General features: G+C 37.9%; 2 protein-coding genes across 9 annotated transcripts in view; both read right to left on the bottom strand.

Annotated features, from left to right (window-relative positions):
* The window catches only part of LOC141369347 (N(G),N(G)-dimethylarginine dimethylaminohydrolase 1-like), an 84,762-nt gene that overhangs the window by 15,290 nt on the left and 45,109 nt on the right, over positions 1-24,363 (bottom strand). The window contains exon 1 of one of the 3 annotated variants that reach the window (XM_073875602.1): positions 6,952-7,308. The exons of 1 other annotated variant lie outside the window; for it this stretch is intronic. In XM_073875602.1, coding sequence (XP_073731703.1) covers positions 6,952-7,245 — 294 coding nt within the window. In that variant the 5' untranslated portion in view covers positions 7,246-7,308. Of the gene's footprint in view, positions 1-6,951; positions 7,309-24,363 lie in introns of those variants that run through there. One more of the 3 variants, XM_073875601.1, reaches the window with a different exon arrangement.
* LOC129430428 (N(G),N(G)-dimethylarginine dimethylaminohydrolase 1) overlaps positions 16,183-24,363 on the bottom strand; it is a 53,293-nt gene continuing 45,112 nt past the window's right edge. For 2 of the 6 annotated variants that reach the window (XM_073875606.1, XM_073875604.1), the window contains exons 5-6: positions 22,871-23,014; positions 17,016-17,708 (exon numbers count right to left, since the gene is read on the bottom strand). In XM_073875606.1, the coding sequence (XP_073731707.1) occupies positions 17,592-17,708; positions 22,871-23,014 (261 nt within the window). In that variant the 3' untranslated portion in view covers positions 17,016-17,591. The other 4 variants (XR_012373006.1, XR_012373004.1, XR_012373005.1 and 1 more) reach the window with 4 other exon arrangements.

Genomic DNA, 24,363 nt, shown 5'->3' with positions numbered 1-24,363 from the left:
TTGGGTGTGTGTGAAGTTTATGAGTTGTTTTAGCAGAAGCTGCGTTTGAAGCTCTGTTTTATGGGATGAATCACTGTTTCCACAGTCATATCTAGCAGTGAGGTCACTGTGGATTTTGCTTTTCCTCATTGCTGTGGCCAAGCATGAGATCATCCAGGTATGTCGCCCTGGCAACCACAACCCACCACCCCAAAACCATACCATCCGCATGAGCAGCACACATCTCACCCGTAAATGCGGGACATCAGGGTCTCAGCAGGGTATAATGTGTCTCGTGTAAATGTTAATAAAGTGGCCCACTGTATCCGTGAAGTTGATGGGGTGGACAAAAGAGCCCAAAACTTACAGAGAAAAGTTCCTTGAAAATTCCCAACGTTCTCAAAAACGTTATGCCATCATAAAAAGTGTCCAGTTTTTTAACGTTTTAAGAACGTTTCTTTGTTGTCTGAACATTAGATTAATGTTACATTCTACCATTTTCAAATGTTATGACAATGTCATGTTTTAATGTTCACACTTTGTTTAAAACTGTTTTCTATATTTGCTTGTTATGTTAATGATAGAGAAACATTGCTTTCAGAAACACAATTCACTTATTAGGTTAAGATTTTGATGTTTTGTTTCATTAAAGATGCCATTATGGTGATCAGTGTTAGTTTTAGCTGAACTCTTGACCCTTGACACATAACTAACTAGTTTTTCCCTGGTTGCATTAACTTTGTGTGTATTAAACACATTTGTTATGGTAATGTAAAGTTAATAGAGCAATTCTAATGGTAAAGATCTTCATCTAGTTAATTAATTTCCTCACTTATCAAAAGTTTCTTTTCTGTCAAAATAAGATCCAGCACTCTCACAGCAGTTTGTCATTAAGGAATTTTATGGACAAAAAATAACCGCTGTGTAGCCTATGTGGGACACACAAACAACAACAATCAGAGTATGAATCTCAACAATGGTGACAAATAAAACTATATTAAAAGTTCATTATTTTTGTATGCCGCAGTGCATGCTGGGAGTATTGGCGAGATATGTAATTTGTTGATATGCAGCATGCAAGTTTTTCATTTAATTGTCACCATTTATTGCTGAGATAAAGTGCAATGTTTCTCTATCATTTAAATAACAAGTAAAAAAGTAAATATAAAAAACAGTTTTAAACATTGTGTGAACATTAAAACATGACATTGTCATAACGTTTAAAAATGGTAGAATGTAACATTACCCTAACGTTCAGACAATAGACATGATATACGTAGACGCCTCATAAACTGACGTGGCCTATCGGAGCTGACATATCAGTGCGGCCGCCATCTTGGATGGGTGTCCAATGCCCCCCCTGAATTTATTTCTAATGAGGAAGGTGTATCCCCAACTACAATAATCATAACTACCCAAATTTATTACCAGGTTTGGTTACACATAAGTGACATAGTAACGATGACAGTGACACAATATTATAAATGGTTAAAGGTGCAGTGTGTAATTTGTAGAAGGTTCTCTTGCGAAATGCAAAACAATATACAAAACTATATTATCAGGGGTGTATAAAGACCTTTCATTATGAATCATTATGTGTTTATTACCTTAGAATGAGATGTTTAATCTACATACACAGAGGGTCCATTTACATGGAAGTCGCCATTTTGTGCCGCCATGTTTCTACAAAAGCCCTTAACCAAGTTTTGAACCAAGTTGTCTCCGATGATGACATGTTTGTCCGGTGGCGGCTAACAAAGCTTCTCTATGCGTTTCAAAAGTGAGGGGTGAGCAGTGGACTAAGCTGTTGGTTGCAATGCGCAACCTCACAACTAGATACCACAAAAATGTACACACTGCACCTTTAAATAACCAAAAATAACATGTATGGTAAAGATAGCAGGCGGCCTTAGTGTCCCTGTTAAGGTGCAGAGCGGAATACGACAAGGGTGCCCACTCTCTGGTCAGCTTTACAGTTTAGTTATTGAACCTCTTCTATGCAAATTAAGAGAGAAATTAATGGGATTGAAGGTGCAAGATTTAAGCTCGAATGACTGTATAAAAGTTTCAGCACATGCTGATGATATTTCTGTTGTTTTAAGAAATGATAAGGATGTTCAGGTTGTAAAAGAGATTTTAGTGAGTTTTGGTAAAGCTTCTTCTGCCAAAGTAAACTGGGCCAAAAGTGTCGCTTTTTGGTGTGGCTTAGACCACAATATTCCAAACCTTCCAGGTAACTTACAATGGGGAAGAGCTGGTTTTAAGTGTTTTTAGGGAAGGAGGACTATATGAGACAGAATTGTGAGGGCTTGGTGGAGAAGGTGTGTGCTCGATTGTCTCAGTGGCTTTGCCTGCTACCCCAGTTATTGTATAGGGGAAGAGCTTTGGTCTGCAACAACCTTATAGCCTCATCCCTGTGGCATAAAATGATTATCCTGGAACCGCCTGAAGACTTGGTATCAAGAATTCAGAAACGTTTAATAGACTTTTTCTGGACTGGACAGCACTGGGTAAAAGCACCCGTGTTATTTTTGCCCAGACAAGGAGGTGGACATGGATTAGTGTATATCAGAAGTAAAATCAAGACTTTCAGACTCCAAACAGCTAAAAGATGGAACAGATGTAAGCTGGGCTGGAGTAGCTTGTGCCCTCCTCAGGAGAGCAGGAGGGATGGGGCTAGACAAACATTTCTTTCTCATGGATATACAAAATGCTAATTTGTCTGGACTGACTTCTTTTTACTATTCAGTGCTGAAAGCCTGGAGGACGTTAAATATCACAAGAGACTCTATGGAGTTGCAAGGACTTTGTTCTAAAGAAGAACCTTTGCTGAACAATTCTATTTTTGACTGAGAGATTTTTAAAATCATCTTCAATGAAGGATGCTCTAATATCTGCAAAAATTGGACATTTATTGACATCGGAAGGGTGGATGACGGCTGAAATCCTGGCATCTAAGCTTGGGTTCAGATCAATTCGTCTGGTGCAAAGGCTGCTGAAGGAGATCCAGGATTGTTTATCAGTGGATTTTAAATGCTCATTGGATGCTACTCATGAGGATATGAACTCTGTTTTCCCTGAACTAAGGATATCCCCTGCCATAGAAGATTTTGAAGAAAAAGAGGGGGCCTTGCTGACTTTTAAAATACCTGAACTGGACCTTTTTAGCCAAACAGGGAAAAAGGCACTGTACATCACATGTGTGAAAGTAGCCTAGAAGGGATAAAGGAATCGAAATGGCAGGAGCTCTTAGGACCAGGTTCTTCCCCCAAAGGTAGCTGGAGGACCCTGTACAAACCTCCCATTGAAAAGAGCTCTGGAGACCTTCAGTGGAGAATTGTGCATGGGTTAATAGCTACAAACAGACATAGAGCACACATTGATCCCCAAGTACAGGAGGGATGTCCGTTTTGCGGAACAACTGAAACTGTTTTTCATTTATTTTTTCAACGTGGGAGGCTTGGGCCATTGCTTTCTCAATTGGAAGAATGGTGTGCAGTTTTAGGAGAGACATTTTCACCTACACTTTTCGTTTATGGGCCAAAATATAATAAGAACAGAAAACAGATCCATGTTTTACTTAACTTTTTATTTGGCCAAGCAAAAATGGGAATTTGGGTCTTACGCAAAAGTAAGATTAATAATGATGGGTCAACTGATGTGAAGGCAATTCTAAAAGGTTTAATTAAATCAAGGTTAAAAGTGGAATATGCCTATTTGTAACCTGGTTAAAGACCTAGAGACTTTTAATTATATCTGGGGAATCAATCAGTGCATATGTGAAACTGACATTAATGGTTGTTTGCAAATGTACATTTAACTGTGATATCTTCTTGTTGTTGTTATTGTATTTTGTTTTTTTGCATGGTTGTCTTTTTAACTATATTTCTCTTTAACTCCATTAAATATTTAATTGAACCTCGTTTTTGTAATAAAGGGGATCAAAAGTCAAGTCTCCTCTCTCTCTGTGTGTGTGTGTCTCTGTTCCTCTCTTTCTAATAACTTCATTAATAACTGCATTAGAATGCTATCAACAGCTCAATCCTCCATTGCCAGCTTTAAATTGATGGTTTGGAACAAGCAAAAGAGCCGTTGGATGAGACGCAGAAGAAATAGTCCTACTAACAATAGCGATTTCAGTTGTTAGATAATGAGCGTGTTTACATGCACACAATAAGTGGATAACTATCAAAAACCTGCTTATTATTAGAGCTGGGACGATTAATCATTCAAATGCGTGTTTTCTATTGAATTTTATTGAATTACATTGAAATGCCGCCACATCCAAAAACTAGAGGGCGCTCTCGTGCAGAAACTCAATTTGTGCCGCAGAAGAAGTATCACTACAAACGTTATTCAAGGAAATGCCTAGAGGTTAAGCGCAAATGGCGCGTCATGGAGGACACTGAAAGCGTGCAAGAGGCGACACAGATCCGAAAATCTGACCTTTGGCGAATTTTTGCACCACATTAACCAATCAGGAGCTTGCTCTAGCAGTGACGTGGTTACAGGAAGCGAGCGGAGGCAGAAAAACAAAACAACAATGGAGGACAATCATCAATCACTACACAAGACATCTTTGTACTTTTACAGTAATTAAAAGGATCTTGTTTGGAAGAAAGTTGGTGAGGAAGTTGAACAATCTGGTAAGTATACAGAATTTGAGCTATATAAGCACCTCCCATGATGCTAATTTACAGGTTAATGTCTCGAATGACTAGAATTTCATGCACGAATGGAGTAAGTAAACTCAAAATGTTAAACTATGTGTGAATATCGCTTTTTGCCACCTCTTCCGCATCAGGGGTCTCATTTATAAAACTGTGTGTAGGATCCTTACTAAAAGTCTATGTACGCACAAAAAATATTAAGACTTAAAACAAAGCAATGTTCCCTTTATAAATCAGAGATCACCTGCAAGTGTGCGTACATACATGAATCATCCTCAGATCCCAACCTACAAGCCCTTTCTCCTGTCAAGTTTGTTTTTTATAGATCACAACCTTTGCGTGGGAACTGGCGTACGCAAGATTTATAAATAAGACCCCTGGTGTGAATGTACAGTAAGACTCTGCATGTAAACACACTCCATGAATCAATTATTGAGCCAATCCCTTCATAAGATAAAGTCGTTGGCATCTCTTTTTCCCACAAAGGAAAACTCTTTGTACAATCAAAATTTGCTCTTCATTTTGTCCAAACTCTAAGCATTGCCATGACCTACATAACTCGATCCCACTGTCATTCAGACAGACACAAGATTTGTTTGAAGAAATGTGGCCAACTGCTTGAGTCGTAAAGCTCTTGGAGATCTGCTCTTTGGATAGTTTTATGCTAGCAGATAGATTTCACCAAACACTGCATTCAGGAAAATCATTTTTGTTACAAGAAAATCAGGTCAACACAGTTCTCAATCCTCAGCAGGGTCTGTGCAATTCAATTTGGGGTGTATGGGTTTTAATATTAACAACAGTTTAAGTTCAATAGTACAGTTGCACAAGCATTGCACAACTTACAATTTACTGTAGTAAAACTTTACCCTGATCTTTGATGTTAGAGGTGAATGGACAACACGTCCAACCTTAAAGCAGATGAGCTATACCAGCAGATAACCACACCGGGTGTCACTCCTGTCAGGAAACTGAGGCTAAAATTCACACAGGCTCACCAAAATTTGACAATAGAAGATTGGAAAAACATCACCTGATCTGATGAGTCTCAATTTCAGCTGTGATATTCAGATGGTAGGGTCAGAATTTGGCGTCAACATGAAAGCATGAAATCCATTCTATCATTCTAACACCACGTCCATCTCTTTATGACCACAGTATTCTCATCTTCTGATGGCTACTTCCAGCAGGATAATACACTACGTCACAAAGCTCAAATAATCTTAAACTGGTTTCTTGAACATGACAATAAGTTCACTGTTCTCCAATAGCCTCCAGAGTCACCAGATCTTAATCCAAACGAGCACCTTTGGGATGCGTTGGAACGGGAGATTCACATGATGGATGTGCAGCTGACAAATCTACAGCAACTGCGTGATGCTTTCATGTCAATATGAACCAAAATCAATAAGGAATGTTTCCAACACTTTGATTAATTTATGACACAGAGATTTAAGGCAGTTCTGAATGAAAAAGGGGGTCCAAAAAAAAAAAAAAAAACTGTCATTTAAAGTAGTGATGTTAAATGATTAATTGCGATTAATCGCATACAAAATAAAAGTTTGAGTTTGCATAATATATGTGTGTGTACTGTGTGTAGTTATTATTAATACACACACACACACACACACACACACATTTTATGTGTATATATATATATATATATATATATATATATATATATATATATATATATATATATATATATATATATATATATATATATATATATATATATATATATATATATATATATATATATATATGTATGTATGTATATGTATATATTAGGGATGCATATCAATTAATCGCGATTAATCTATAGCAGAATAAAAGTTTTTGTTTACATCATATATGTGTGAACTGTGTATAATAATTATGTATATATAAATATGCACACATGCATGTATGTATACACAATATTGCTAAAATGCATACATTAATGTTTATATATTACATAACATAATTTATATATAAATACTATCTACACACAGTACACATACACACATATTATGCAAACCTTTTTATTTTGTATGCGATTAATCACGACTATTAATAATTATAAATAATATTAATTTAAAATGATGCTTTCAGTCCAAGACACAAACAGCACAATACTATAATACACTGTTAGTCTGATTCACTCACATCTAGGTGAGTTGGACCATAAAAAACACTCATGAATGACTTTATAATCTGTTATGATTAAGAGGCATGGGTGTTTATGGGTTAAGTGTTCAGCGCCGAGTTTGCATGTAAAGCAGAAGGCATATGTGTGTGTTTTTGGGTTTGGTTACTGTACCTCCCCGCGTCTGCTCTTAGCTCCAGGTCTGGTGATGAGCGCGGTGTTTTCACACACGACCGCAGCGTCCTCCACAAACACACAGTCCGGTAGAGTCTCATCCGCGGGCAGCTCGATCACCTCCAGACCGAGCCGCTGCCTAAGAACCGACACATAATCCTCTTGTTCCTGCTGGACTTTCAGTGGGTCCACCTCCAGATTGCCGCTTCTAAGCGCTTGAGTTGCCAGAGATCGAGGAACCGCTCGAACCACAGCGTGCGTAAAGCAGCCGAACCCGGCCAACAACTCTGCCATGTTTTGCTTTGCGCGTCTTTCCTTCGCGCACAACACACAGACGTGGAGCGTTCCGGATCAGAGGCGGTCTTACCATAGAGGCAATAGGTAGCCGGCCGCCTGGGGTCCCCCACCAGCGGTCAAATTAGGGGGGCCCCAAACCAACCTAATAAATAGCCTACATAAATAAATAAAACCCTTATCATCACGAACACTTCAAAAGCATTGTAAATTTTATTAATATTCTTAAGAAATACGTTGAAACTTTGAAATAGTAGTTAAAATGTCCAGTTCATGTTCTGTCACTAAACACGTACACCCCCTTCTTTCAAAATGAAATGGACTAGTCCATAACGGTGCGTGCTGCGGCGCGAAAGATAAACACAAAATGACACGGGGACTGGGAAAGTACACGAACAGAGACTTAAAGACAAACATAAACGCGAAAATGGGGCTTTGGTAAGTCAACCGGCTAGTAATAGCCCTACATTGATAAAAATTATTTTGTGGTGAAGTAAATAATGTTACTACAGCAAAAAACTAATGTAACCCTACAGGGCTCCAGACTGCAAGTAAATAGTCGCATTTTGCGAGTATTTTCCCTGCCTATGCGACTATTTTTTATTAAATGTCACACTGGCTGGACTGTGAAATTTAAATACAATTATATTAATATAATACGCAGGCGATTACGTCTGCGACGCATTCAGTCACTCTTCCTGTTGTTGCCCGCTCCCCCGCCTTTCTATCAGCTCAGGTGCATATCACCTCTCTAAATCCATCTCTTTTGTCCACATTCGACCGCTTCTGCCCTGATTGTTTTGAGGGGTGGTCTATGGAGACTGCGGGCGAGAGCCTCTGCGACAACAGAGCGGCGGTGACGTCAAGGGCGCTCCCGACCAGCCGCGCTACAATGTAACAAACATACACACGCGCACTTTATTATTGCTGTTACACTGTAACCTGATATTTCATACATGTACTTATTTGCCCAGAGAAAATAACATTGTGATGTTGGTATATTTTACATTTAATCTTTTTGGAGACGCTTTTTATCCAAAAGAACATTTAAAGGCTATATGAAACATGATAACACGTGACAATGGTTAAATATTAACAGGTCTGTATATATAATCAGCACTTTTGTCATCTATTCTTCAACATACTGTATTAAACTTTAAACAAACTGGTTACTACTGAGTTAAAGATCTAACGATTTAAAGATACAAAGGGTAAAGCGTTTGCTGATGTAAGCAGAGCCATTTGGTGACGACACATTTCTGCCCCTCTTCCCTCCACCCAACGAGAATAAAGAGTATCTGCCCCATGAGAATCTCAATAACCAACCATCTCAATAACATCTCAACACCTGTGTAGAATAAACCGTCACTAAACATTACAGACCATTCAAATTACAGAATTAATTAAATAGAAAACAAAAAACACAGGAAGGTCACAAACAGGAAATCCCAGTGCAAGAAAATGTCCATTTTTAGGAGGAATTCCATAGCCGGGTCATACTGTGCGTGTGTTTGTTTAGAGTTGACATTCCTCTTTTCTATGGACATTCCTGTGTCTTTCCATCTTTCCGTTGAGCCTAGCTGGAATCATTCTCCAGACATCCTTGGGTACATTCCTCCACTCCCCAGGAACAAAGTTTGTCTTTTCTTGATCCAGATCCACTCAATTATCCAGACCGGTCTAAACATTCCCGGAGCTCCACATTCCATTCTCTCATTCCACTAGTAGTTACGTCACCTATATATTTCTTTGCTCGCGGCTGATTGGTCAAACTGCAGTCTCAGATCTCGAATCCAGAACATAACCTGCCCCGGGGCAGGTTAGCCGTGCAGCGTAAGATACCATGGTGACGAACACCGATTAAAGCCGCACTACTTTCATGGTACCTAAAACCCAGGGTTGGCGCAAACTAATCTTAAACTTACCTGGCTATCCACTTAAACCGGCTTCATGGTAAAGGCCCCTGGCCAGAGTGTTATTGTGTGTAACACAATGTAACATCACGTTTAAAAGTAAGTCATGATTGGTGTCTGTCAGACACAATAATAGCCGTGTTTCGATTAATGGGAGTGGCTTGCAGTGCTGTGCATTGTGGTGCATAGTGGGAGTTGTAGTGGGAGTCACGTTCTGTCTTTTCTCTGTCAAATAGGCACAAAATTCTAAATTTATGTTACCTTTCGACTACAAATATGACCCACTTTCAACAAAGATTAATGTTCCTATCGATGAAATGGCCCTTTAAAAAACAGGCAATGTAACAACACAAATAAAAAATCAGCATTTTTGTCAAATCAACGTATATTTTTGTGTTACTTTACAAATTAAGTTAATGCTGCTTAACTAAGTTTGGATTTAAATGTCTATTCCTTAAATATCTTGGATTAAAATAGCCCAGGGATAACAGGACAGACAAATTCCACTTTAACGAGCATGTAATGTCGGGTTATTTTCTGACCCCAATAAATATTGTAATATTTAGCCACGGGAATGCACATTTTAACAGATAAACCATGCCAAAACGCACCAGGAATGTGATTGTTACTAGAGCACTCCCCTTAAAAATAGCTTTTAATTAGCAACTGGATGTGTTTTGCTGAAAACCTGGCAACCTTGAGTACAGCACACCGACCTGCATTGCCAACTATGTTATCACATCCTGTGAAGATTTGTCATAAATGTAAAATAAGATTTAAGACTTTTAGTTGTAAACAAATCAAATGTTTTGAATGAAAATGTGAAGGATGCACGGTAAGATCTCAACTCTTCCTGATGGTTTCATGGCACAAGATGGCTGTCAACCACAAACCCCTGAACTCAATCCTGACAGTGGACAAACGAGCACATCATATCAGCAGCTGTGACAAAACCCCACCACCAACACAACAAACATGACCTGAAGAATGATGCCGTGAGTGTGTTAATGTGTGCAGGCCACCAGCACACGCTACCAAACATGTTATTATATGAAATGATATTAGTGATGAGAAGAGAAGAAAAAACCCTCCACCGGTTAAAAGACACCCAGAAATGAGACACAGGAGCTTTGTGCGGTCCGTCATGAGGAGGCTGAGGTTCGATGTTGAAAATGTGACATCCATCCTTCACCCCTCACGCAGGTGTTCATACCTGAAAGCTGCTGACCTCCCGATGCTGTGTTTTTGATCACTTGCGGTCCGTTGGCATGGGCGCTGGTTTTAGGCCTCGCCTGGCCGCTGTTGGCTCTCAGCGAGGAACCCGCAATCCTCTCCTTCATCTCTGATGACAGCATGCGACCTTTCTGCATCCACTCCTGCATCTTGTTGACCGTGACGCCGGGATGTTTGGCCACAACGCTGGCGTCACATAACTGATGGGTGGCTGGCACCGGAAAGATGGGCACCAGCAACTCTTTCCTTACATTATGAGTGGTACCCAAAAGAGCATCAACGCCCATCGACTCCTCACATTGAAGTGTGGAGTCTCCTCCTGCCAGCTGACTTAAGTCCTCATTGTTTGGGGAGGAATACCTCACCCCACTGTCACTCAGGGACCTCTGAAGGATCACCCTCGCTGTGGAAATATCCTGCAGGCTTCTTCTCTCCACAGACCCTTTACAGCCCGTAAACAGAACCAAATCAGACCCGAAAACCTGCTGACCGCCACGTTCCTCTGACAAACACGCATCGCTCTCTGTATGCTTGGCAGTGGACCTTGAACTAACGCTTTCGTGAGACTCACTAGAACTACTGACCTGGTCCACGTACCCGTTATCTTCAACCTGACCTTCGAATCGGATATCATGCATGGTGTTTATCAACAAATAATAGGCCTCTTTCAGCTGCGTCTTCAGTCGGTCGGTTTCATTGGGTCCTAAGTCTAAAGTCTGGACTGGTACCGGTTCTGTCTCTACATCATTTCTCTCCTGGTTCTGGGTATAAAAAGGCAAAATTTGGTTATCGTAATAATCATCATCCTCGCTGTCCACAGAATGATGTCGTGGAGCGCCCGAAGACAAGTTTATGTCCAGCTCAGTGGGGAAAAAAGTGGGACTCTGTAACGCAGGCATCCTGAAATCTCCATAATACTCCAGTGAACTCTCTATCACCTGAATCAAATCATAATTTTCATCGATATAATCAAAGACGCGCGAGGTTCCGTTGGGTTGGTGTCTCGTGACGCGCGGTTCGGCCTTGTGATCGAGCAACGCAACATTTGTTTCTCCACACTTCAGATCTGGACCATCTGTTACTTTCAAAGCTTCTCGTCTTGCTTTCGCGCGTACGTCCTCGCAGCTCCCAAACCAGATCGATTCTTCGCGGACGCGCTGCGTGTGGACGCGATCCATCTCCGCGCTTTGATCTGAGACCCCCGCGGACCCCTGGGCGCCGAGGACCGCCGCCCGGATCCCGTTAACACGGCTCTCCTTACCTCTCATATAATCACTCTCTGTCTGGTGAGAAACTTTGTCTTTACCTATACGCCAGCTTTAGATCCGTTCAGATCGGAACGCGATCCACTAAGATCAACGAAAGCTCTCTCTCTTTCTCTCTGTGTGTGTGTGTGTGTGTGTGTGTGTCCCTGCACCTCCTCCTGCTCCTCTGGTGAAATAGTTCAGATAGTCACCAAATCCAACCTTATATTATTTTACTGTCTTGTTACCTAAAACATAACACCAATTTAAAACATGTCAGCAACTCCTAGTAACTAGCTGGGATCGAAAACATCTCACCTCACAAATGAATGATTAACTTTACAGTTCAAGATTCTTTAGCAAACCATTTATGTGCTGCATTAAAGAGCCCCAAAACATCACACACTTATCTTAACATCCAAACATCTCACAAACCCTACACAGCAACAGATGTTCATGCATTTTTGGGTTAATAAAGTCTGAAATAAAGACAGAACCTTAAATTGGGCAATGCAAAAAAACACCACACAGAATTTCATGAAGTTCATTGAGGCGTTACAGTAATATAAACACACACATACATACAGTCTCTGTCAGTCTATCAGTGTTTTGAGGCCCAGCACACTGGAATTTTATCAAGCACTTATTTACCTGAGATGACAGAAAAAATACAGACACTTTTCATCCTCAAACCTGCAGAAAAATATGTGGCTCCATTTTCTGTATAAAATGATTTTAATGACAGTTGGACATATTTCACAACAACCGATCAAGGCACACAGAATGAAAGAGAGACAGAAGATAAATCAGTCATTATGTATACATTAATACTTTATATATGTACCATGACATTAGCAGACTACACACCATAGTATAAAACTATAGTATTACAAATGGCTCATCCAAAAAACCATCCAAAATCATGACATTACCATCAATTATTTAAAAAAAAACTGCAGGGAATTCTTTAGTAATTACTGCATACAGACAATTTCTTCACATAGAGATGATACTCAAAATTTCTGAGCAATAAAGTATTTTAGATTTAGATGTAGAAAAACATTTAGTTACACTTGAAATTCTCTTTTTTATTATTATATAGATCCACTCATAAACTTTTCAATTACTGAAAATCACAATTTCCTGATATATTAAGGGAACATATGATGAAAATCTGTCTTTTTTCATGCTTAAGTAATTTGGTCACAGTGCTTCTCATCTAGAAAATGTGATAAAGATCAACCCAGTAACTTAGTTTTGGTAATCCATTCTCTGCACGCATGTGAAAAAATAGGTCATTGAAATTTTGCTCCCCTTGTGATGTCAGAAGGGGATCTTATTATACTAATACCGCCCATAAATCTGCACTATTCAACCACAACACTGCCATTTAGTGCAGAGATCAGCTCATTTGCATTTAAAAAGTACATTTTTGCTCACACCTACAAAGTGACAATTTTATCATGCTTTAATAAATTGTCTATATTTTGAGCTAAAACTTTACATATGTACTCTGGGGACACCAACGATTTATTTTACATCTTTAAAAAGTCTGAATTGTCCCCTTTAAAGTTTTCTATGGCTGGGAACATACATAGAATGAAAACTTTTTCAGTGGCGCCCCCTAGTGGCAGTACAGCATCATTACAATCAAATACACTTGTATAGGGTTTGGTATATGAACATAGTATAGCCATTAAAGGTTAAATCAAACTAAATATACTTTCTATTAGCTAACTCCACCTGTACACCCCAAACCTAAATCTCACACAAACATTTCTGCATTTTACATTTTCAATCAAGTGTTGTTCGGTACGTTTACGTTGTTTGGAAGAAGAATAAATATTATACAGGCCTTCTAAAAACCATTGTGTGAACTAAAATTGTGTCTTGTAAATGATGTATAACATGCACAAAAGGCTTTCATATCGATATGATATTTATCATTCCTTACCCATAAACCATAGCATCGCACAAACATGTAGACATTATTAGATTGAAATTAAAACACGAACGGAGAAACAGACAGACAAACAAAGACTTTAAATAGTGATGTTTTATCATTTTAAGCAGTTACAAATTATTGGAAGACATGCAAGAAACAATCATACAAATGTCATGTTGTAAAATATAAAGTTCAGGGCTCCAGACTAACTTTTTTCATTAGGAGCTCAGTGGCCCCCAACTGAAAATTTTAGGGGCACAACCAGAAAACTTAGGGGCGCACGCACCGTAAATCATGTTAACCAAATCTACTAATTTCCACTGTATTACTAATAATTACTTTAATAATGGTTGCAGAAATTACAATAAGCTGTTTCAAATTCAGTGTGACATTTTATTCTGCACTTTTGAAGATGCAACAAGGTAAACTGACAGCACCATCACAGTACAAATATTAAACAAAATATCATACATTCAGAATAAGAAGTAGTCTACATGAGTTATCGCGGTTATTGATACGTTGTGAAAGTGTACCGGAAGTTGCTTTTGTTCCACGAAAGCCGTTTGTTTATGTTGTTACTGCTGAAACCGGATTTTTACATGACGTCAAAAGGTCTGCTCAGACTAATCACAGCACAGTTTACTCACACGTGACTACACATTACAATAAATGCATTACAGGAATTTAGGACAAAGCAAAGAATTTATTTTGCACTGTTTTTATAACTTATCTCTTTTTCTTGCCAGTACAGCATGACAAACAGGTTGGCGTAACGTAACATACAGCCAGTTAAAATATGCAATGAAAAGTAACTTTGGCAACAAAGACATGAGACTCTCTGACCTCTTCTGGCGCTTTCACGGTTCTTTGGTCCCAGTGACTTTATTGAGCGGGTGATAGATAGGGTGACCATACGTGCCATAGTCCAAAATCGTCCATGAATTCGGAGTACAGGCGGAGATAGCAGCGTTACCTAGATACTTTCTATGACAAGACCCCTGTTCTAAGATGGCGGCGGTTTTGACGCATGCTTAGAACCCCAAGGCGACATCTAGTGTATATCCATGAAGAAAGGCAATCATTGAAAACAAAGAAAAGGCAAAATAATACAAATAAAATAAAAAATAAAATACAGAGGTAATAAGCGACTTATGTAACATTCATCAAATCATTATACAAATTCACAAATTCACAAAAAATATATTATTTACAGAGTTTTCAAGGCTATCATATAAAGAAAGAATTTCACATTTGGGGATATTTAATTTTAGACCAGAAGCTTGTGAAAAGGTATTAATAGTTTCAAGGGCCCCTGCAACCTGAGTTGTATCTTCTAAAAAAATGGTTGTGTCATCCGCAAATTGTGAAATTATAATCTCACGGTCAAAAATTGTTAACCCTTAAATATTAGGATTAATTCGAATATTCAAAGATAACAATTCCACAACCAACAGGAACAAAAAGGGGGGAATTCATTCCACAACCTTGCCTAACTCCCCTGTTAATAGAAAATCTATTGGATGTATCAAATTGCAATGGAACTGAACTATTAATATCCTTATATATCATCTTAACCAACTTTATAAATGTTTCCCTAAAACCAAACAAATTTAGAGTAGATAATATAAATGTATGCTCAATGGTATTGAATGCTTTATAGAAGTCTAAAAATATTATGACTACATCCGAGTTAATATGATGGGCATAATCTATAAAATCCCAAATTAGCCTAATATTACAACCTATATGTCGTTTGGGGATAAAACATGTTTGAGTTTCATTAATTATTTGAAATAAACCAGATTTTAATCTTTTTTGCCAAAACTAATGATAAAAGTTTATAATCAAAGATGTCAAGGGAGAGAGGGTCTTTGCCTTTTTGGTATCAGGATAATAAGACCACATAATTCTTCATTAAAAAGCATTCATTATACATTAAGAATGGTCTCTTAATAGTATCCCAAAAGTGTAAGTAAAATGCGGTAGTTAGACCATCTGAGCCAGGGGATTTACCTTTTTCCATAGATTGCATTGCTTTGGTAAGTTCAGCTAAAGAATTAAATTATTTAGGTTTTTACGATGAGTTTGATGTCATAGTGATGCGTCAGCTGTTACTTTAGTCAGCGCTTCTGATGATCAGGTTTGTTTGTGATTATACTTACTACCAACAACAACAAAAATACATATTCTTTTGTAGAAAGTTAATGACTATTCAATCATATCAGAGGTACTAATTACAAAATTAATAAATGTATACAATGTACACAAAAATACAGCTGTAATACTAAATGTAACAAATCTATCTAAAATATGTTTAAAAATTACAAATGTATTTGTTTATCCTTGAAATACATTTTGAAATACATGTTGATATATGAAGGTTAAAACTAAATATATTTCCATATCCAAAAATATATTCAATTGAGCATTACTTTTTACTAAATGTATTTAGCAAATATATAAATTATATTTACCTAGGGGGTCTGTCTGTCTATCTCCTTGGATAAAAATATTATTATGCATTCATAAACATGATGTATCTTTGGTGAAAGTAAGAGTAACTGATCTGTTAATCTCATATCATAACACAATAAAACACATAAACATTACAGAAGACGTCTTTATTCTTCAAACCACCACAGATATCTCAGAGCAAAAAGAAAACACTACAGAGATCTAAAGAAAATTATGTCACAAAATATAAAGAAATCACCCATAAATCATCATTCTTATGTCAGTAAATGAGATGTTGTATACTTCAAAAAGCTCCAAAATGATTTAAAAGCATAACAATTGACTAAATCCTAAAGTCATACATTTTTTTATTACATACATGTCAAATGATTCTTCTACACCTACTGAAATAGCACGAGGGTGAATAAATGACAGAATGTTGACCTAAGACACATCTTCAAAACCCTTTGAGACAAGAATAATGAAGAAAAATAAATGAAACTGCAGATAAATGTCAAAAATCTTATACTTTTGCAAAATATAAGAGAAAAAAATGTCCTGAGACAAACAAATGAATAATCAGTTTGAGGTTTGAGAATGAGGTTGTCATGGTATGAATATTATAACTTGTAAAACTCGAGGTGGAATGAAGCACATTCATGATGAAACAGGGAAAGAATTTCTTCTGGATGTGGAGATTGATAAACACGCTGATATCTCTGTGAGCATGACATCATAAAACGTGCCTTGGAAATGTTTTCACCGGCTGATGTTGTGTGTTTCCCCAAAAACTCCAGATCTCTCTGGCAGGCAATAATGATAACATATTTGAAAAACATCCAGGAATGAAAAAAAGATTTGGTGGACATTGTTCATCGTGTTGTATAATTCACATTATTTTTTCAAGTTTGCTGATGTGTTGACATCATTTAGGTCCAGTTTCCTGACCCTGACCTGTAAATCGTCTTCATCTTTCTATGTGTTCTTGGGCCTAAACAGCTTTTATTCTGGTATTTCAAGCAAACAGAACAAAAGCAGGTCTTGACCTGAGGTATCTGATTGGACATCACAGTTTAAACGGCATTACAGTAAGCAAGGACAATCAAAATGTAATATGACCTGCATTGTAAACACAAAACATTATGAAAAATAATTGTTCTTAAAACCCTCACAATAAAAGCAGATTTTTGTACAGTAGATCAGACACAGACAGAACAAATCTGTGTACAATAAATTGTTCATACAGCTATGTTTTATGTGCGTTTAAGAATAGATTTAAACAGAAAGTGTGTAATTGTCACATTTTTTTCACATTTCAGTCTAACGGCATTAATCAATGCATTCGATTTTACATAATGTACTGAAGAGCGGTAAAAGCAGAAATGATATTCACAGTAACGTCTTCAGTACACGTTTCATTAGTGACACCAAATTGTTGTGTCATAGATCACATTTACATGCACCCTCAGAATGAGATTATAAGAGAAAGAGAAAGAAAAGAAAATGAGAGGAAAACTGAGAAGAGGAGAGAATCCGTGGGAGAAGAGAGGCGATCCATCAGATTTTGCTCTTCTTGTTAATGAGCACCGAGCAGCAGGTCAAACCTCCGTCCACCTTCCCCTTTTCCTGATTGGAGACTGGAATAAGCATGTGATCCTTCAGCTTCTCAAACACCTACAACAGATTACAGAGACATCAAACATCTTTCAAGATTCCTTCAAGACCGTTTCAGATGAAAATCAATAGTTCTTAAAAAGAGTAAATATGTGAATAACCAGCTAAGGCAGAAGTTCTCAACGCTACCCCTCGAGATTCACTTTCCTGCAGAGCTCTAACCCTGATCAAACTAAACTGTCTGCATTTTTCTGGTATTTCTGAAGATGTTGATTAGCTTGCTCATGGGTGTTCAATCAGGGATGAAGCTAAACTCTGCAGGAAAGTGAATGGGCTTGTTTGAGATGCGGCTCAACTCGCCTGAAATTTAGACGAGAGCAGACGGCTGCAGTGAGTGGAGGAGTGAAAAAAGAGCTTTGAAGTCGGACACTTGACCAATCTCGCCGTCCAGTCGACCACAAATGTCAGCAGAGGCAGAGATCACATTCACGTATTTTATCACGGATTAAAGAGATGCAACTGAAAAACCAATAAATGCATTTACATGAAGATGTTTCTAAGGAGAATCAACGAAAGTGAACTGTTCATTACTGGAAAAGGAAACTTAGTAAATATTGGGATGTATAAATAGAAGTCTTGTGGTAACACAAATTCTTTTCTGTTGTGTGAAATGCACACACAACAACAAAAGTTTAAAGGAATTCATTAAAGGTGCAGTGTGTAAATTTTAGCGGCATCTGGTGGTGAGGTTTCAAATTGCAACCAACGGCTCAGCCCTCGCTTTTGAAATGCATAGAGAAGCCACGGTAGCCACCACAGGATAAACAAGTCACATGTACACTAGATGTCGCCTTGGCTAGTTCATTGGATCGAATGCGTCAAACTAGAGCCGCCATCTTGAAACAGGGGAGCCCTGCATCAGCATCATTGTAGGCAATGGTGTAACGGAAATAAAATCACCATAAATCGTCATGAAGGCAATTTTCTTGGTTTTCTTTTGGTTCTTTTCAACAGTCAGACATGTATTTAGCAGAAAAAAATTAAAGTTTTGAAATTATGAAAATGTACTTTTTCTAACTGTAATGCATAGTGCTAGTAGGCCTAACATCCATACACAGCACAAAAGTCCGGCATCGTTCATGAATTCGAAGTACAGGCGGAGATAGCAGCTTTACCTAGATACTTCCTATGACAAGACCCCTGTTCTAAGATGGCGGCGGATTTGATGCATGCTTAGAACCCCAAGGCGACATCTAGTGGTCAGAGACACCTTTAAGTTTGTCCGTTAAGGGCTTCTGTAAAAAACATGGCGGCACAAAATGGCAACTTCCATGTAAGGAGACCCTCTGTGTATGTAGATAAAAACGTAGATTATATTGCATTTCTGTCAAGGGATTCTTCTAAAAGTTACACACTGCACCTTTAAAAATATAAATTCCAATAGCAAGTTAAAAAAACTACCATAGGCAGTTGACGTTTATGAATTAAGAAGTCATAAGCTGACATTCCTGGGCCAATGAACATTAAGCTGTTTTTTCAGCAAGTATTTTCCCATCGTGTTTTTCATCAACGCAGTCGGTGAAGAGCAACTATAGAGGGTTTTCACGACGCGTCATCAGAGCGGAAGGCGCCATATTGGAGGAAATCCGCATCACAACAGAGCACAAGCACTGAAGTATATCCCGAACGTCGTCAATACTCAATTTTAACTTGATAATTTGTTATATGAGAGGTCATCATACTTAAATGACCATCCTGCAAGTTTCAGAACTGAAAATGTCTGTGCTACTGAAATATAACAGTTTTTGGCACCAAGCCAGTATTACAAGCCAGTGTGGAATTCGAAAAAATATGACGTCAAAGTAGAATCCCCATAGCCAAATACAAGGACCACTTTTGTAGCCCCGCCCACAGCTTCGCGTGACACACGTGTGTCTCAACAATAAGTAAACATGTCTTTAAAGATTGCCAAATGTTACCAAAATGACTTTTAAATACATTTTTTCTGAGAGACTATTATTTTGACGCAGTGATCTGAAGTAACCATGGAAACGCATTTTCGGTTGTGGAAGGAAGAACACAGACGCTGGATAACGGAGGCTCAACATTAGGAATGCGTGGATAAAGTTTGCTTTTGAAGAAGTTCCAGCTCGCGTTTGTTTACTTACTAAAAACACCACTAATATTGGATCTGACAAAAATGACACAGCAGTATACACAGTAAGTGTGACTATTTTAAATTTGCTATATAAATAAAGCTGACATCGATATATGGGCTCGACATGAAAACCAGGTAGTTGCAACTGAAGGAAGAATCGCCGGGTCGTCACGGATCCAAGAAGTGGGAGCTAACTCGTAAGGATCTGCACCGCGTATAAATTGTAATTTCTCGAAATATCATGCCTTTTCTTGTGGTCCAAGTCCTTCCCTATATGCCTTTGCATCTTGGACGCGTTTTCTATTGTTTAGACATGTCTACGTTCACTTAAAGTATCCAAAGCGCACAATACTCCATTGTACTCCGTTCAGTTCTTCACACCGAGTGCCTCCACACCACCCAGAACGTGACGTCGGTGAAAACCCTCCATGCCCGCCGGCAAAATCCTACGTGATCACGAGACTTTTTTGGCACACGCGTCAGCGTGACATCAAGTTGGACGTAACTCGGACACTTTTCTAATTTTTCAATTCTGCGCAGAATTTGCTCACCTCGTACGAGCGTAATCTGGAGGGCCAGAGTTAAGAACCTCTGAGTTAAGGGTTTAATGATGTTGTGTAATACAGAGCTTAGCAAGGAACGCACAGCTGTGTGGTGTTAAAAGAAGAACGGCTCATAGACGTCGTCAGGAGAAAATAGCGAAAGAAACATTACACCATCTCATAAAGTAATGTCATCTAATGGAGACGCTCCAAGACTCATGCAGTGTTTTCCTAAAGCCCTTCCAAAGGAGAATTCCTCAATCTCTCCTGAAAATAACAGCAAAGTATCTCTCACTTACTTGGGCTTGGGAATGTTTTAGACAACTAATGCACATCTCTCTCTCTTCTCTCTCTGCTTAAATGTAATTATTGTTCTTATCCATCAATTTTAATGTTTTACAAGAAAGGCAGAAAGGATTAGTAAAGCACGCTTTTGTTTTATTAAGATGCTCAGTTGCAGTTATTTACTTGAAGTCCTTAATAAAAAAATATCTTTAAATGGTTGAATGTTACCCTTGACTCATTTTTGAGAGTTGAATAGGTTGACTCTGGTTATAAACATGAATTCAGTTTGACATCATCACTCCTGTTCAAAAAGATGGAACAGTGAGAACTGAAAAGGAAAGAGCTCACATTAAACATTGTGTTAAAACCACTTACCCGTCACCCCACCCTTTTGAGTGGGGGGGGTGAAAAGTTGATGTGCAGCTTCAAATTAATATAACTCAGGTTTTTTTTTGGTCTAAAAGCCTAATCTTGGTCTTGTTTTAAAGAAGACAATGTAGGGGTTTTCACTGATGTTTCTGAAGGTGAAAATATTTAGCATAAAAATTGTTATAGCAGTTTACATTTATTTTAATAATTAAAAATAATGCAATAACATATTAATTTGATAAATAAAATTATAAAAATTAAAATGTTTCACAAAAGTAATAATGTTAACATGATGCCATATGTCTCAAGCAGTTGTGATCCAAATTTTAAGTTAAAATCACAAAAAATGAGGTTTGTGTCACACTTTTAGTGGTTTTAGCAACAACGGCCACTAGGTGTCAACGGTTTGCTGCATTCTCTTGTCACAAATTCATAAAATACTGTCACTGCATTATTATAACTGCTAAAACGTTTTGAAATATGAAAACTACATTCTGAGAGCTTTCCAATGATACATAGTTTGTCAACATTTCTGTAGATTTATACCAGGATATAGTGTTATGAATATATAAAATTAATATGCATTCCTATGGGGGGTAGGGTCATGTAACTAAAAACTGTCACTACATTATTTCTATCATCAGATGACCTTGAAATATGCAAACTACATTCTGAGAGCTTTCCAGTGATATATAGTTTGTCAAGATTTTTAGGTTTAGGATAGGGCATTAGTGTTATAAATATGTAAAAACAATGTGGGCCCGCTTGAGGGCCGGTGACCTTTTAGAAAATGACTCACAGTATGTCAGTCTTTTCCCAAAATGAAGATGACAAATGAAAACTAAACTCTTAGAGCTTTCCATTGATATACAGTTTGTCATGATTGGATAAGAATTCACATGCAAAACACTGAAGTAATTGTAGGCATCCCACCCGTGGGACAGTGACATTTAGCAGGATATAAATGTTTTGAAGCACACTCTCTTCATAAAGTAATCAATTACTCTCCCTACATCATTTATTTGATAAAAAACTGCTGAAATAGGCTTAGACCTTTCCCAAAATTATATAGTTTGACATGATTTAATAAACATTTACATCCAAAATATTGAAGTAAACCTAGGTGTTCCTCTACAGGAATAGTGAGAGTTAAGTGGTTAAAGCAACATTGCATTTTGTTACTTTTGATGAAAAAAATCCAGATATTTACTCACCCCCATGTCATTCAAGATGTTTATGTCTTTCTTTGTTCAGTCGAGAAGAAATTAAGTTTTTTGAGTAAAACATTCCAGGATTTTCCTCCATATAGTGGACTTTAGTGGACCTCAACCGTTTACAGTTTCAATGGAGCTTTAAAGAGGCATAAGCGTCTTATCTAGCCAATAAAAAAAGTACTTTTAAACCACAACATCCTGTCTCCTTGTGATGCGCCAGCGTGACCTTACGTATCATGTGATCAGGTTGAAAGGTCACACATGACTTTTATGTGAAACTACCGCTCCAGTGTTTACAAGTGTGGAGAAAGAGGAGCGTTCAGATGTTGTTATATGTGTAATGATAATAATTAATGTCTTTGTATCAGTTTATTACATATGTGACGTGTGACCTTTCAACGTGATTATGTAATACGTAATCTGAAAGGTCACGCTGGTGCATCACACGGCTAGTGCAAAACGAGAAGGTGTGGTTTAAAAGTGCTTCTTTTTGTTGCCAAAATGACGATGGTTTGGCCTCGGTTGGGATCGTTTAGAGCCCTTTGAAGCTGCATTGAAACTGTTGAGGTTCACTACAGTCGACTAAATAATTTAAGCCCTGTATGTGTGTGTTATTATAAGTGTGCGTGTATATTATGTATGTGTGTATCTGACCTTAGCGCTCTCAGGGAATTCTTCAGGTGTGCAGTGTAGCAGGGCGTGACCTTTATTCGGCAGATTCATGTAGATGCAGTTTGCAGCCAAATCATCAGGAAGCGTCAGTTTATCGTATTTATGATCACTCATTTGCTGCATGATCTACAGACAAAAACAAATAAAATACACATTTTGATAAATTAAATATATAAATGTAAATCATGGCATAAGTGAAAGATTTCAGTGAAAGCATATGTAGTTGATGACCTCGGAGCAGGCCTGTGATTGGTCAATGATATCTGTGACTTCTTTTCCGATGGTGACACGAATGCAAAACTCATCAAAACATCATCATGTGTGGACCGTCATGTCAAAATATATGTGCGTCATTTGAACCTATGTGCATGGCGTGTCATGTCAAGAGATGTGCCAGCTACAGTCGCTTCAAGGGTTTATGATAAAAGAGACGCATGTGTTTTCTAGACACTCGCTTAATCTCATGTATAATCAGATTAGGTTCACAAAGGTTCACATGTAGCACCGAACACATTTAATAGTCACACAAACACAGATTGTATTCAGATGTGTGAAAATATTTATATCTGTTTAAAACCACACAACTCTTTATGAGCAATATTGTTAAAGGGTAAACCAGCACACTGACAAAGTGCTCAATCTAAACTCTTATAAACACAAATGTAATTCCACTGAGGCTGACGCAAGCCACAATTTAAGCATTTAACAGAAAACTATAGTAATTTCTCTAAATGACTCTCCTAAAATCTTGTGTAGATGAATGTTTCTACTTGTGCGGCACAAAATGATCTCACTGCTCAAAAACCTTTATAATATCAGAATGAAACACAGCCAGACAGATCTGTAATTGACCAAATAATCTTTTGTTTTAAATCTAGAAATAAATGTCAACAGAATTATTGTGCATGGATGGATTAGATCATAAACTATTGCTACAGGTTCTCAATAACACAAATAAGCAACTTATGGCACACATATGAGAGTTTTGCTTTAGTTTCAGTGGAAAATATTTCAGCATCATCGATGTCAGTCAGTCAGGGATTACATGAGCAGAAATAACAAACAGAGACAGACAGTTGTTATTGTAGCGGTGCAGGTAGGTTGTTTATTTGTTCTGTCTCTTCATGTATAAAATATACTGCAAAAAATGACTTTTTTTACTTAGTATTTGTGTTTTGTTTTAAGTACAAATATTTAAAAAAATTTAAATCAAGATGAGCAAAATTACCAAGCCCCTAAGGTGACATTGGAGTAAAAAAAATCTAAAGTTTAGTTTCGCATGCTCACGTAAAACTTTTGCACGTGAAACTATCGCGCGCACACGTGAAAGCGAAAGTTTCATGTGTGCATGCAAACTAAACGCGTAGTTTTACGAGCGCACGCGAAACTAAATGCGTAGTGTCACATGCGCACAAAAGTTTCACGTGCGCACGCGAAAGTTTCACATGCGCACACGAAACTGAACTTTGTTTAAT

The sequence above is a fragment of the Misgurnus anguillicaudatus genome, chromosome 13 (assembly GCF_027580225.2).
Source record: "Misgurnus anguillicaudatus chromosome 13, ASM2758022v2, whole genome shotgun sequence".
Classification (NCBI taxonomy): domain Eukaryota; kingdom Metazoa; phylum Chordata; class Actinopteri; order Cypriniformes; family Cobitidae; genus Misgurnus; species Misgurnus anguillicaudatus.
This window is presented reverse-complemented; position numbering and strand designations above follow the sequence as displayed.